The sequence below is a fragment of the Oncorhynchus tshawytscha genome, linkage group LG16 (genome assembly GCF_018296145.1).
Source record: "Oncorhynchus tshawytscha isolate Ot180627B linkage group LG16, Otsh_v2.0, whole genome shotgun sequence".
In the NCBI taxonomy this organism is placed as follows: domain Eukaryota; kingdom Metazoa; phylum Chordata; class Actinopteri; order Salmoniformes; family Salmonidae; genus Oncorhynchus; species Oncorhynchus tshawytscha.
This window is the reverse complement of record NC_056444.1, coordinates 36409142-36424627: the sequence shown is the minus strand read 5'-3', so window position 1 is coordinate 36424627 and position 15486 is coordinate 36409142. Positions and strand designations below refer to the sequence as shown.

At 43.4% G+C, this 15486-nt stretch overlaps 1 protein-coding gene across 6 annotated transcripts in view; it reads left to right on the top strand.

Moving 5' to 3' along the window:
• Positions 1-15486, top strand: part of drosha (drosha ribonuclease III) — a 210622-nt gene that overhangs the window by 58503 nt on the left and 136633 nt on the right. For all 6 annotated transcript variants that reach the window (XM_042299140.1, XM_042299138.1, XM_042299137.1 and 3 more), the window contains exon 22: positions 3968-4038. In XM_042299140.1, the coding sequence (XP_042155074.1) occupies positions 3968-4038 (71 nt within the window). The remainder of the gene's footprint in view (positions 1-3967; positions 4039-15486) is intronic.

Genomic DNA, 15486 nt, shown 5'->3' with positions numbered 1-15486 from the left:
CCTCTCACACCGTGATGTTCTGGGCCATACTACCCTCTGTAGCACCTTGCGGTCCTATGCCAAGAAGCAGCTGCGTAACTTTTTGAGGGCATAAGGGCCCATGCCAAGTCTTTTCAGCCTCCTGAGGGGGAAGAGGCATTGTCGTTCCCTCTTCACGACTGTTTTGGTGTGTTTGTACCACGATAGATCCTTAGTGACGTGGACACAGAGGAACTTCAAGCTCTCGACCCGCTCCACTTCAGCCCTGTCGATGTGAATGGGGGCCTTGCTCAGCCCTCCGTTCCTGTAGTCCAGGATCAGCTCCTTCGTCTTGCTGACGTTGAAGTAGAGATTGTGCTGGCACCACACAGCCGTTTGTCTGAGCTCCCCCCTATAGGCTGTCTCATCGGTCTGTGATCAGGCCTATCACTGTCGTGTTAATGATGGTGTTGGAGACGTGCGCGGCCTTGCAGTTGTGGGTGAAAAAGGGACTACAGGAGGGGACTAAGCACAGAACCCCTGAGTGTATCGAAACTAACAATTGAAACAAATAATTGAAAGAACCTCCCTCATCTTTGGTTGAATCTGTGCTTGAAATACACTACTTAATTGAGGGAATTTACAGATAATTGTATGTGTGGGGTACAGAGGTGGGGAAGTCATCTAAAGAAATCATGTTAATCACAATTATTTAACTCAGAATGAGTCCATGCAACTTATTATGTGATTTGTTAAGCACATTTTTACCCCTGATCTCATATTGGCATGCCATAACAAAGGGATTGAATACTTGTTGACACAAGACATTTCAGCTTTTCTTTTTTTAATTCATTTGTTCCAATTTCTAAAAAAAACAAAATTTGACTTTGACATTATCGGGTATTGTGTGTAGATCAGTGACAGAATCTCAATTGAATCTGTTGTACAATTAACAACAATGTGGAAAAAATAAAGGGGAGTGAATACCTTCTGAAGGCATTGTATGTGCTCTGGCTTCAGTAACTGTCTGTGTAGGAAGCTGAACAGTGACTCCGTGGGTTGTTCTGGCCAGGGCTGAAGCTTGGCTGCTATGGCCAGGTCATGGTGTAAGCCAAGTGCAAGATGTTTTAGTAACATGTAATTGCTGACTGGGTTGGCTTGCTAGAGAGCCAGGCAGGTAGTATGCTTTGGCTGGGTGTGTGGGTTGTTGAACTGCATCTGCTGCCTGGCTCTCTGATTGACTGGCCGTATCCAAAATGGCACCCTATTCCCTACATAAGGCCACGGTCAAAAGTAGTGCTCTCTTTCTCCTCTCTTCTCTCTCCTCTCTTGCTCTCTGGTCAAAAGTAGTACACTATATGTAGAGAATAGGGTGCTGTTTGGGACACATACTCTTTAAGTTGCAGAAGGAAGCAGCCAGCCTGGTTAGGCTGACGATAGATGGAGCTGAGTTGACTGACTCCGTCTAATGATCGCTGCATGTTGTGCGATTGATCGTACCGCTGCAGGGCATTCTATCCACACACAGGATTCTTGTCAAAATGCTCTCCCTTATCTCTTGCTCTCTCTTTCCATTTCTCTCTTTTAACTCTCTCCATCCCTCACTCAAATGATCTTCCTTTGTCATGTACACGCTCTTTGATTGACACCAAATGTGTTATGTAGACTTTTTTTTAATACCTTTTTCCTTCCCTTGAGGTTCCCACCCCTCCACTCCCCTATTATTGGGAAAGTTTGAGAAATGTAATAAGAGGCAAACCTCTCTGAAACGCAAACTTTCCGTCCGCAAGCTCCTGCTTCCTGTAACCTCTTGCTTCCACTGAGTCCGTATCAGTGATGGCTCATCAAAAGCCCATAGCTGTTGAAATATAGCCCTTATTGTACAGTCAATATCAATATGAAAGAAAGCAGCCAGGGGTGGGTTTCTCCTTTTAGCTGCCGTAGGATCTTCAGAAGCAATATCTGCTGTGTAGGAGCATCTCCAGAGCTGTGGTCAATTCACGGTCAAACCACACATCTCAGCAGAGAGGGATGATGACCTCCAGACATTTTCACAATTTTGTTGTAGCCTTGAACTACCACACCTGACTCAAATAATCACAGGCATAGTGGTTAGTTGAATCCCGTGTGCTATCTCTGAAATAGGCCTAGGTCAAGTAGATCAAAGACATGGAATTGCCGTTAGTCCCCGTGGAGACGTTTGAAAACCATCTGCTCTGTAGGAGCATGTTGAGCCGTGGTCGACTCACAGGCAAACCATAAATCTAGGAGTGGGAAGATGTCCTTTAGACAAACCACTCCCCCCTCTTTGGTCCCCCTGCGGTGAAGATCAAGCGGACGCTTACACACAAACACAAGAATGCTCACACTGTGATGCCAAGATTAGAGGTCTCGACCTCAAAGGCAGCTGGAAGAGGTTTCATCACAGATAAGATGTGTTGCATTTTGTGTGTTTGTGTGTGCGTTCTTGGAATTTTGAGTGTGTCTGTGTGTTAGTATGTCTGAGAGCCTGGCTCTGTGTGTGTGTGTGTGTGTGTGTGTGTGTGTGAGAGAGAGCCTGATTGTAAACATTTGTGTGTGTGAGTGTGTGTGCCACGTGCACACGTGCGTGTGTGTGTTTTGGTGGTTTGTGAGGCAATGGGCCTGTTGGCCATCTGAAAGCCGTTTCCTTGTCAGATGAGGAATCTTCCATATCCCTGTTTTATGTCCTCTACAAAAGCACTTTGAGCATTTAGACACTCAACCGCACATCACAACCATCTCAAATGGGCTTATTTATGTACAGTAAAGAATCACTATACCATTTGCCAGGTGTTTATTGCTTTTGGAAATTGAATGAACCTTTCTAAGTGTGACGTGAGATGAAGTTGAAGGCAACTTAACAGAGGAAGACTGCACTACATCAATGTTGTTAAAGCCCAAATGAACAAGAATGACTTTGGTCAAGATTAAGTTATTGGTGTTCTCAGATACGGGTTGGTCTGCCGAAGTGGCTCCCTCTGTACACCAGAGCGGGAAAGAAAGAAGAGACTCAGAGGGAGAGAGAGAAATACAGCAAGGGGGAGAGCGATGAAGAGAGAGAGACAGGGAAAGAGTGAGAGAGCGAGAAAGAGCGGTGTATTGTTGTTATCATTACAACAGAGAAAGATACTGCGGATGCTCTCTCTGTTTTTTTTTTTGTTTTTTTTTTGCCTTGTCGGTTTTTGTCTCACGTTTATCTTTTGAACATTTGTACAATTTGTCCCCTCATTCGTGTTTGTGTGCGCGCTGCTCCTATGAGAGTTGTATGTAGATGTGGACATTCGTGTGTGTGTTTGGCGTACGTTTGAGAGTTGTGTGTGTTTGCGCAGCACATCCTGTCACACAAAACACAGGGCCTGTTTTTGTTTTTTTGTATGTGACCTTGGTTAGTTTAATCGCTTGTCACCATGGTGATGAAGCTATCCCATCTCTCCCTGCCACCTACCGCGCTCCGTAAAAGAGGGGGGTGACAGACATAGACAGTGGGAGGTGGAAAACACACAGAGCAGGAACCCTGGGGTCATTTTAACATAAAAAAGCTATAAAACACACTCTTTTAATGAATCAATTGTAACTCCTTCACCTCATTTCCATTCTTTTCAAGTTTTTTTCAGGAAAGGGGTTGTCAGACAGACAGTGTTGGAGCTAAGAAGGAAATGCTGTGGTAAAAAGCTCAAGATGTTTGTGTGGGTGGGGGGGTGGATGTGAAGTATTGGTCTATGTTGAATGTAGCCTGGCCAGCAGTATTCCTACACACAACATATCTAGCTTCTTCATTTCTTGCCCTTTGGGATTTTAGGCTGGGTATCTGTGGAAGCACTCTATGACAACTCCTGATGTAAAAAGGGCTTTATAAAACAAATGGTGGTTTGAATGATCGTTACCCATCGGACTGGTATCTTTGTCTTCTTTATCTATGATTTTCTTTATCGTTAAATCTCATCCCACCTTCCTCTTTTTCTCTTCCTTTCATTCTGTCCCTTTTTAGGAGCTGTATATTTGGAGGGCGGTCTGGAGGAGTCTAAGCAGCTGTTTGGGAGGCTGCTTTTCAACGGAGAGGTACAATCACTACATCACTAAATTACTAATTCACTTATACTGTCTGGAATGCTGTGTTCCCATCTCCCTCCTTGTGTGTGTGTGTGTGCACACGTCTGTGTGTGCGCCTGTGATTAGATTTAGATTAGAGTTGATTGTGTGTGTATACGCGTGTGGGTGTGCGCACTCGTGCTTCTTTTGTTGTGTGGACAGATTAAACGTCCTTGGTTCTTTCTAATTGCTGCCCTCTGGCCATGACGCTCAACAACAGTCTATTGAGTTAGTGTGTGTGATGCGGGGAGAGTGTGTGTGTTCGCCTGGTGCTGTGATGCAGGGTTCTGTGTGTGTGATGCCTGGGTCTGTGTTTCTACACCGAGAGAGAAACAGGGCCTTCGGATTGTATTCAGACACCTTGACTTTTTCCACATTTTATCACGTTACAGACTATTTCTAAAATTGATGAGGGAAAAAAATCCCCTCATCTACACACCCTAATTACAAAGCAAATGCAGGTTTGTAGACATTTTTGTTATTTTAATAAATATAAAAAACTTTCATATTTATGTACAGTTGAAGTCAGAAGTTTACATACAAATTTGCCAAATACATTTAAACTCAGTTTTTCGCAATTCATGACATTTAATCCGAGTAAAAATCCCTTGTTTTAGGTCAATTAGGATCACCACTTTATTTTAAGAATGTGCAATGTCAGAATAATAGTAGAGTGATTTATTTCAGCTTTTATTTCTTTCATCACATTCCCATTGGGTCAGAAGTTTAAATACCTTTATTTAGTATTTGGTAGCATTGCCTTTAAATTGTTTAACTTGGGTCAAATGTTTCAGGTAGCCTTCCACATGCTTCCTACAATAGGTTGGGTGAATTTTGGCCCATTCCTCCTGACAGAGCTGGTGTAACTGTCAGGCTTGTAGGCCTTGCTCGCATATGCTTTTTCAGTTCTGCCCACACATTTTCTATAGGATTGAGGTCAAGGCTTTGTGATGGCCACTCCAATTCATTTTGAAAAACCTGTTTTCAATTTGTCAATATGGGGTATTGTGTGTAGATTGATGAGAAAATAAAAACATGTTTTTTGAACAAGTCTGTAACGTAACAAAATGTTGGAAAATGGAAAGGGTCTGAATACTTTCCGAATGCACTGTACATGCTGCCGACGCTAGTCCTCTTACTCAGACTAGGGAGGCGTACAGGATCAAGGATGCATCCCAAATGGCACCCTATTCCCTATATGGGCCTATGGGCCCTGGTGAAAAGTAGTACACACTCTACCATTTGGGACGCAATCAGGGAGTGGGATCAGGGACTATGGGCTGTCTCTGTACACAGCCTATTGTATGGGTTTCAGCTACAGTAAATAGATACATTAGCTGCACCCAGATTTGCTGAACGGTTGTGTATTAAAGCAGTACCTCGGGGCTATAAACACAGAGAGAATTGTTGGTGAATTATCAAACGTTTCCACTTAAAACAACAAATCTTACAGAACAATGAGCAAACAACTTCCTCCTGGCGAAGGAATGGAGAACTGCTCACCTGCTAAATCCACAGAATGGCATTCTGAGTCAGAAATGCACAGAAAGCAGAAAGCCACACATGAACACGCAGTCACACACACACACACACACACACACACACACACACACTGCTCCCAGATGCGTAGAAAATAGAAACAAAGCAGATCAGAGAAGAGCAGAGCGTATAAACAACCCTTGGCTATAAGCAGCAGGACACTGCCTACTGTGTTCTGTTTCTCTCTTATAGCAATAGTCTAAATAGTACACACACACACACACTTTCTCTCTCTTATATAGTCAGTCTAAATTATGATTGGACTGATAACACAGGTGTTGGTTTCACTGCTGTCAGGTGAGATGGGGTGTGAGAGGAGAGGGAGAGATTTCTGGAAGGAGTGAGGGAGGAAGGGGGTATAGAAATAATTGAGGGAGTATGAGAAATGGGATTGGGGGAGGGATAGAGTGAAGGATCATTTAAATGGGCAGTAGTTTAAAATAGCATTGTCATCCCCACCAGGAGCTGAGTATTCCATAGGGCGGAACAATAAGATGAAGATTTCCACTTTGTCTGCCATAACCGTTACAGAAAACTCTGTCAAACTTAACATTCCCAAATTATCTGTACACACCACATTACCAAAGTTATGAGAAGAGGTTGCGTCCCAAATGGCCCCCAATTGCTTATTTAGTGCACTAGTTCTGACCAGGTCCCATAGAGAAACCCATAGGGCTCTGGTCTAAAGTAGTGCACTAGGTAGGGAATAGGGTGCTGTTTGGGACGAGTGTGAGGTGTCAAGCTGAAGGCCTCTCCATTTCTCTGCATGTGGTGTTCTCTGCCCTCTGAGGGTTGTGTCTGTTCAGAGTGGTGTTAAATTCACACATGGATGCTCAGGGCTTATACTCTGTCAATTCACTCACCACACTCTCTCGCTCTCTCTCTCAATTCAATTCAATGGGCTGTTATTGGCATGGGAAACGTGATTACATTTCCAAAAGAAGTTAAATAACCCAAAGTGCGAAGACGCAACACAACATCAACAAAAAACAGTAAACATTGTGCTCACAAAGGTTTTAAAATGATATAGATTTCAAGTGTTATACAGTATTATCAGCAATGTAAATAGTTGTGCTCCACAGTTTGCCGTTTTGTCATGGCAACGCACTGCTGTGATTGCACACAGCTGTACTTTATCAATGTTTAATTTGTTTTCAAATTATTTGTGGGTCCGTGTGATCTGTGGGAAATATGTATCTCTAAGGTGGTCATACATTTGGCAGGAGTTTAGGAAGTGCAGCTCAGTTTCCAACTCATTATGTGGGCAGTGTGCACATGGCCTGTCTTCTCTCAAGAGCCAAATCTGCCTATTTCAATAGCAAGGCTATGCTATTGAAACGTAGTTAAGGATTTTCTTAATTTGGGGTCAGTTACTGGTCAGGTATTCTGCCACTGTGTACTCTTTTAGGGCCAGGTAGCATTCCAATTTGCTCAGTTTTTTTGATAGATTTTTCCAGTGTGTCAAATAGTTGTCTTTTTGTTTTCTCATAATTTGGTTGGGTCTAATTGTGTTGCTGTCCATGAGCTCTGTCGGGTGTGTTTGTGAACAGAGCCCCAGAACCAGCTGGCTGAGGAGTCTCTTTAGGTTCATATCTCTGTAGTGAGGGCTTTGTTGTGGAATATGTTGGCATCACTTGCTTTTAGGTGGTTTGAGAATTGAACAGCTCTTTTCTGGATTTTGATAACTAGCGGTTATTGTCCTAAATGTATTGTTTGGGGTTTTGCTTTGTACACAAAGTAGGTTTTTGCTGAATTCTGCATGCAGCCTCAATTGGGCATTTGTCCCATTTTGTGAATTACTGGTTGGTGAGTGGACCCCAGACCTCCCAACCACAGACGGCAATGGGTTACGCCAAATAAAAGGCCAGCATCCCGGAGTCGCCTCCTAACTGTTGACATTGAGACTGGTGTTTTAGCGGGTACTATTTAATGAAGCTGCCAGTTGAGGAGTTGTGAGGCGTCTATTTCTTAAACGCGACACCCTAATGTACTTGTCCTCTTGCTAAGTTGTGCACCAGGGCCTCCCACTCTTTCTGTTCTGGTTTGAGCCAGTTTTCTCTGTTCTGTGAAGGGAGTAGTACACAGCGTTGTATGAGATCTCCAGTTTTTTGGCAACTTCTCGCATGGAATAGCCTTAATTTCTCAGAACATTTATAGACTTTCAGAAGAACGGTCTTTGTTTCTGGCCTTTTTGAGCCTGTAATCGAACCCACAAATGCTGATACTCCAGATACTCAGCTAGTCTAAAGAAGGCCAGTTTTATTGCTTCTTTAATCAGAACAACAGTTTTCAACTGTGCTAACGTAATTGCAAAATGGTTTTCTAATGATCAATTTGCCTTTTAAAATGATAAACTTGGATTAGCCAACACAACATGCCATTGGAACACAAGAGTGATGGTTACTGATAATGGGCTTCTGTGCGCCTATTTAGATATTTCATTTAAAAAATCTGCCGTTTCCAGCTACAATAGTCATTTACAACATTAACAATGTCTACACTGTATTTCTGATCAATTTGATGTTATTGTAATGGACAAAAAAATTAGATTTTCTTAAAAAAAAACAAGGACACATCTAAGTGACCCCAAACTTTTGAATGGTAGTTTATGTAAATAAGTTATTTATGTTTTTTGTTTTTAATGTATAACAATCTGGTGCGCTTTGTCATTATGGGGTATTGCGTGTGTAGATTGAGTTTTATTTATGTATATTATCAATTTTAGAATAAGGCTGTACCATAACATGTTAAAGAAGGGAGAGGGGGTCTGAAGAAGGGAAGGGGTCTGAATACTTTCTGAATGCACAATTGTATTATTTGTGTACATTATAAAATGAATGTCATATGTTTTCCACCCAAAGCTGCACCCAACACTTTCCATCAATTTATATAGCAGACTGTCATGCCAAATTGTGTCTCAAGCTTTTTAGAAATCAACAAACCTTGAGAAGATGTTGCTTTTGTTTTGTTTGTCAATAAGGGTGTGTACAGTGTATACCTGGTCTGCCGTATGGTATTTTGGTTAGAAGCCAATTTTATATTTGCTCAGGACATTGTTTTCACTGAGGAAATGTTGGGGTTTGCTGTTGACAGTACTGCAGAGGATTTTTCAGAGATTGCTGTTGACACAGATTCCACAGAATTTATTGGGGTCAAATTTGTCTCCACTTTTGTGGATTTGGGTGATCAGACTTTGATTCCAAATATTGGGGTAGATGCCAAAACTGAGGAAAAGTGTTTAAGAATATATTTTGTGATAGGTATATTTTCTAGTTTAGCGTACCATCAACACCACAGGCCTTTTTTGTAAATTATCATGTACAGTATATGTTTTTGCTTTTGGTTCTTTGTTATATGTCTGAAAAGGTTGGAGAAGTGGTTTATCCATACATCTCTATTTTGGATAGATAGGCTCTTCGTGTTTGTTTATTGTGTTCCAATTTTCCTAGAAGTGATTCGATTCTATTCTTCAATCACATTGAGCTGTTTTCTGACATGCTGTACCTATTTAAAAAAAAAAGAAAAATGGTTTTAGTGTTTCACCATAGTGAAGCTGTAAGCTTGGTTTTCTGCGTCACTGTATTTTTGGTTGGATAAGGTTTCTTAATTTATTTCTTAGATTTTTGCATTCGTCCTCAAAACATTTATCGTTGTTAGTTTTCCTAGGTTTTCCGCCTGAATTTTTATTTTATTTTGTTATCTGAATGGTCACATATATTGTTCAGGCTTCCTTCTGCTAAGTTTACAACTTCACTATTGCAGTGAAACATTTTGTCCAGTAAGTTGTCTAAGAGGAGTTGGATATTTTTTGGGTGGGGGGCAATTGTTTTTTGGTAGGTCTCGACACTACCCTTTTCCATCTGTGGCATTTCATAATAGCATGCAGTTTGTTCTGCTTCGATGCCTCATGGTTGAGAATTGCTCTTTTCAAGTAGATTGTGATTTTTCTGTGATCTGATAGGGGTGTCTGTGGGCTGACTGTAAATGCTCTGAGAGACTGGGTTAAGGTTGGTGATAAAGTAGTTTACAGTACTACTGCCAAGAGGTGAGCTATAGGTGTACCCACCGTAGGTGTCCCCTCGAAGCCTACCATTGACTATGTACTGACCCAGCGTGCGACAGACCTGTATTTGTTGGTTGTTTTGTCATGGTTATATCTAAGGGGGTATATTGCTGTCACGTACAGTTAGGTGTTTGTCTCTCTGTGTGCTGAGAGTGTCATTTCTGGAATTTCTGTTGCCACAGATTAGTACATGTCTGGGTCTGGAAATTGTTCATCTCCCCCACTAGGTAGCACACGGGGACATTTTTCTTATTTATTTCTAACCAGATATGAAATGCTCCTGTTTTAATTAATGTAATAGTGGGTTGTGTCTGATGTATACCAAATTAGCATACCCCTTGAGTCCCGTCCCTGTTTGACTCCTGGTAGTTTGGTGGATGGGACTACCAGCTCTCTGTAACCTAGAGGGCAACCAGGTGGTCCATCTCCTCTATACCATGTTTCTTGTAGGATAACAATTTCTGATTTCTGGGTTCCTGCTCTTTTGGCCAAAGGCAGCTGACCTCAGACCTTGTTATATAGCATGAGACAGTAAAAGCTTTGTGTTCCATAGTGTCCAGTGTTGTTCTTTGTGTGGTTTACTTTCAAAACATTAGGTTTGAGCTGAGCATCTAGTGAATGTCTCTAAGGTTGCAGGTTGGGGCTTGGTTGGGTGTCGGAGTCGGGTTGGGCATGTTTGCCCCGTTCACAGCCTGGGCATAAGTGTGGCTGTCATGTTGAGGTCCGCGCTGCTAAATTGCCATGGATGTTTAATGCTTTTCGACCTGTTCCCAAATTAATATAGTTTGTTTTGATATTTCAACCTGCGTGTCCTGATGGCGCCTGGTGTGGATGAATAAAATCAACATGCGCGCGGTGGCGTAAGCAGACGCACACGAGCGCCCGATCTAGTCAGCATGTAATCCACTATAATAATTTCCTTCCTCCAGTCATGTAGACTAGAGTGCAGAGTCTAGAATACCGCCATGGTATCATCACACTCCAGCCTGGTAGGTGGTGATAATGCACATAACTCTGGTATGCACACTGCCATAAAACCCCAACAATGTCTTTCAGTGTCCTGGCAAAGGTGGTGACCGTGGCCTTGTAGAGGTGTACCTGGTTGTAGAGGCTGTCCAAATTCAGGGAGCGGTAATGGGCTAGGTAAACATTGGGTTTCGAGTAGGGCAATTTTGTCTGATATCGATATCCGATATTTTCCTTGCCAAAAAAAATGATACCGTTATTTAACATTTTTAGCGGCCTTTTAAGCATTCTAGTATAGTTAAATAGTTGAAACACACACACACACACTGACCAAAAAGTTATTTTGTTGGCATTTACATATGTCCCCATTACCAGTAAAACGTTTCATTGTTCATTTGTTCGGTCTCAACGGGGATTCATCATACATGTCAAAGCAGTGAGGTTTTAGCCGATTCCGATATGTTTACCGATATATCGTGCATCCCTAGTTTCGAGGCACAGCCACGGGAAATTCTTACATTGACCCACTGTATGGTGGCAGTATAGTTTCGTGGCAACCCTTTACTGCTGGGCCCTCAGGTCGTTTGTGCCTGTGTGAATTATGTGCAGCTCCAGGGCACACCGGGTGTTTAGCCACTTAGTTTTTAGGGAATGAGTTTTCCTGCACAAATTTCCCGTTTGAAAATTGGGTGTGGGGGGTTGCTAGGATGGCTGACAGGGAGTGCTAAGGGGGGGTCTGGTGGGTTGGTGGATCATGTCTGTCCTGCCTGTGGTTGGTGTCTGAAGTGGGCTGTTCTGTTGGCTTCTCTTGGGGGATGGACTGCGCTCTCATGAGTTGTTCATTTTCCTCTCCATCCTGTGGGAGTTTTATCACCACAGCCCAGACTGAAGACACGTCTCTTTCCCTCTTCAGCTTTCTGGGTCTGGTTGAGTGGATGTTGTGGTGGTTTGTCTGAAATGTGTTGAATTGCTGTTTGAGCTCTACCAGCTCCATCTCCCTCATCAATGCAGGAGCAGTGCTGTTTTTGGATCTGCTCGGTTCTGAAGGGGTGATTCTCTTCTTGGGGGTGTGACCTGACCTGCTCAGGATGGAGGGGTCGTCACCAGGGGTGAGCTTCTCCTGCTGCGCTCCCTCTTTGATCTTGTAAAAGTCGTGCTGAAACGGTTTGCGGTTGCCCTGCACCATTACTCTTCCAGGCGTGTACAGGTTGATACTGGCTGTCTCGGTGTCCTCAATGTCCAGTATTCTGACTTTCTGAGGTTAATACCCTCTCTCTTGACATGCCAGGGGCTTGTCTGTGTGAAAGATGAGGTTGCTTACGTTTCCATTGCCGTGACGGTCAGCAAATAGTGTCTCTCTCTGGATTTTCCTTGAGGAGCATGTCTTTATACTTTTTAGGTGCTGCATAAAAACAAAATCATCTGGGGTTAATGTATTTTGATAGCCTCTGCATGGGCATGTCAAGCCTCTTCATTTGGGTGGGGGGAGATTGCAGTGCTCTGCTGCTGCCATTGTTGTATTCAAGGGCATTCACACTTCACATCTCAGTGAAAATTGTAGTTGGTGCCAGTGCGTCTGTCCAGTCCTAACTAAGCATTCGGGTCTTCATATAGTAAGATATCTTATAATAAGATATTTAGAGATTATTGTCATATCTTTATTGTCCTTGGAAGTAGCTACAGACTCCATTGCAGGTTGGGGTGGCTTTTTCTGCTGGTTGTTCTGCTGAGTGGTCCTTGGCAGTCTTTGCAATAAGAATCCTTTCCAGGTAATTCTGTCAAAATGTAATGTACGCTTGATGTTTTTATTTGGATTGATGGTTCTGTTGTAGAGAATACTTTTCTGAGTAAGAACCTGTGGGAAAATAATCCAGGTTTATCCCACTCTAATTCTCAAGCTATCTTCCTCTCTCTGTTTCTCTGCTGTCAATTCCACAATGTGCTATTATGGCCGGAGAACTTCAGGCCCACTCCAGTTGTTTTACAGACCTAAGCAAAATATTTGCGTCCCAAATGGCTCCCTATACAGGCCATCCCAATGGGCCCTGATTGTGCCCAAAAGTAGCCCACTACTTCGGGATTATGATACCATTTGGGACTTGGATAACGTCCCCAGTGGGTTTAATATGAATCCCTAATTGGTTTGACATCCATGCCCGGTTCACACAGAGTGTTTTTTTACACAACACCTTGCCTTCCACTTGTTTCTTAATAACAGTACTATGTTGCAATACAGGAAAATCAAACTCCCAATAGGGAGCCTGTGAAATATCTAGATGTGAATTTCGTAATGAACTAAGAGAGAGGAGTAGTTTGAGGTTATTATGCCATCTTACAGTTTTAGGAAGGAAGGGCCTCTCTAGACAGACATACCTGCGGTGTTCTCAGCCCACACACACACACACACACACACACACACACACACAGGTTACTGTGTTGGATACTGGTGAGATGCATGCTGTTCTGCTCCGTTCTTGTAGAAGTGGCCATCACCATCATGATGATCACACTCACTGCCCTTAGGCTAATCCACTGTTGCCTATTGTCACTGCCGTCCTAGGAAAACGTGCCAGGGGTTGCCGTGACAACAGTGGTTGCCACAGCGATCTGCTAGAGCTTTTGTTTGGTTTTGAAGAGCAGCAACAGGCAGCCTTCACCTCTCCACGGCCACACTGATTGGAAAGATGCTATGTTTTGAGTGGTTTGGAATGGAGTGGTATCTAAAAAAAAACAGCAGAATCTAACCTGCCGGTCAATTTTTTTCTCTCGATTTTAAGCTTTTGAGTTGTCACGTCTGCTGATTTAATGTCCACTTTGGGGAAAGGCCTGAAAATCCTATGGGCAATGATCAAATTGATTCCCTTATAATAATACATAGGGCATGAGAGTTGAGCACGTTAAAACATCCCTGTCTAATCAATGTATACAATATCGCACATTGTATTTAGATAGTTTATGCTAGATTTTATCCACCACTATTTTAACATGTGCTACTTGGTTACTGGGCATAGGCTACCAGTAGAGTGTGCTAGGCTTGCACGCTGAAGACCGGGCTGAACACACACACACACACACACAGACACACAGGTAGAAGCGGGCTGGCGCTCTGGCAGTTCAACTCCACTACCTCAGCCAGCTAACAGCGCCAAGCCGAGCTAGGGGGAGAAAATAAATGGCTTCCTAACACTCACCGTCACCACAGCCTGCATCTATCGCAATTGATTTAGCCCCGTGCTACATAAGTGAGCTTTTTTTCCTTCAGAATACCCAATGGTTAAGTCTCAAATGGCACCCTCTTCCCTATATAGTGTACTACTTTTGATCACAAACGAGTGCATTATATAGGGAATGGGGTGCTATTTGGGACTCAGGAAATGACTAATATCTACCCACGTCCAACTGTACTGGAGTGCACTCTCTCCATCCCTCTCCCTCCATCCATGTCGCAGTTTTTTTTTCTCGCTTCCTCTCTTTTTCCTTTTCACCTCAGTTTGAGAAGAAAAAAAATATGTGCCTGCAGTACTTTTCAGAATGTTCCTTATTCTGAATTTGTGTTTGTTGAAAATGGTTTGGGTTTGTATGTTTCTTCAGACACAATCAACATCTCTCTCCGGGGTTGGTGCTATTCTTCTTTTCTATTTGAGGAAGTTGTGTGTAGGTTTGCTTTTTCATTGGCTTTAGTACGCCACACTGTACAGATACAAAAAGACTCACAAATGGGTCCTGTTCACAACCATAAGTTGTATGAAAGATTTAACCAATAAAAAACTTTGTACATAGGGTCTGATGGACATTTGACTTCCACTTCATCCTAACTCTTCATCACAATTCATATTTAAATTCAATTAAAAAAAGAAAACATACGTTTGAGGGTTGTTTCTCACCATTCTGCTTACCTCTGAAACCCTATACTGACCATGTATGTTCTCCCATTAATTGTTATTGATCTACAGTTGTGGTTTGAACTGGCTCTAAACTGTAGTTTGATGTATTGATTGACAGCCAGTCGCAGGAGACTCATTTGTCAGGGTCCTCTATCCCCCAGAGAGAGGGAGAGGGAAAGAGTGGGACCGCTAGAAAGTGTGGTAGAGTGTGAGAGGAGGGAGGGAGAGAGAGTGAGAAGTATATAAAGATAGAGATTGATATGGGGAGAGAGAGGGGGGTGAGCGAGAGTAGCAGAGAGACAAGGCATCCCAATCATGGATGTCCAGTAATCCCAGGAGGTCCCAGCCAGCGTGATTGATAGGAGCCGTGTTGGAGTGTGCATTTGTGTGTGCACAATGTGCTGAGCCTTGGTCTTAGTGAAATGAATGAATGGGTCTTCATGGGAGATTGATTCTCTGTGGGTTAGAGAGGGCAACATTTATTGAGTCCTATGACATCTTCAACAGGTTTTACTTGTTCACTCAGCCTGTTTTCTTTTACTTAAAAAAAAAAACTCATGAAGTCATTGTGATTCAAATAGTTGTGCGTTTGCGTCAGCTTAATTTGGAGAGCAAGACTGAGATGGTCAGTGAGACCGGGCAGAGTGAGGCACCGGGAGAGACCGGGCAGAGTGAGGCACCGGGAGAGACCGGGCAGAGTGAGGCACCGGGAGAGACCGGGCAGAGTGAGGCACCGGGAGAGACCGGGCAGAGTGAGGCACCGGGAGAGACCGGGCAGAGTGAGGCACCGGGAGAGACCGGGCAGAGTGAGGCACCGGGAGAGACCGGGCAGAGTGAGGCACCGGGAGAGACCGGGCAGAGTGAGGCACCGGGAGAGTGAGGCACCGGGAGAGACCGGGCAGAGTGAGGCACCGGGAGAGACCGGGCAGAGTGAGGCACCGGGAGAGACCGGGCAGAGTGAGACAC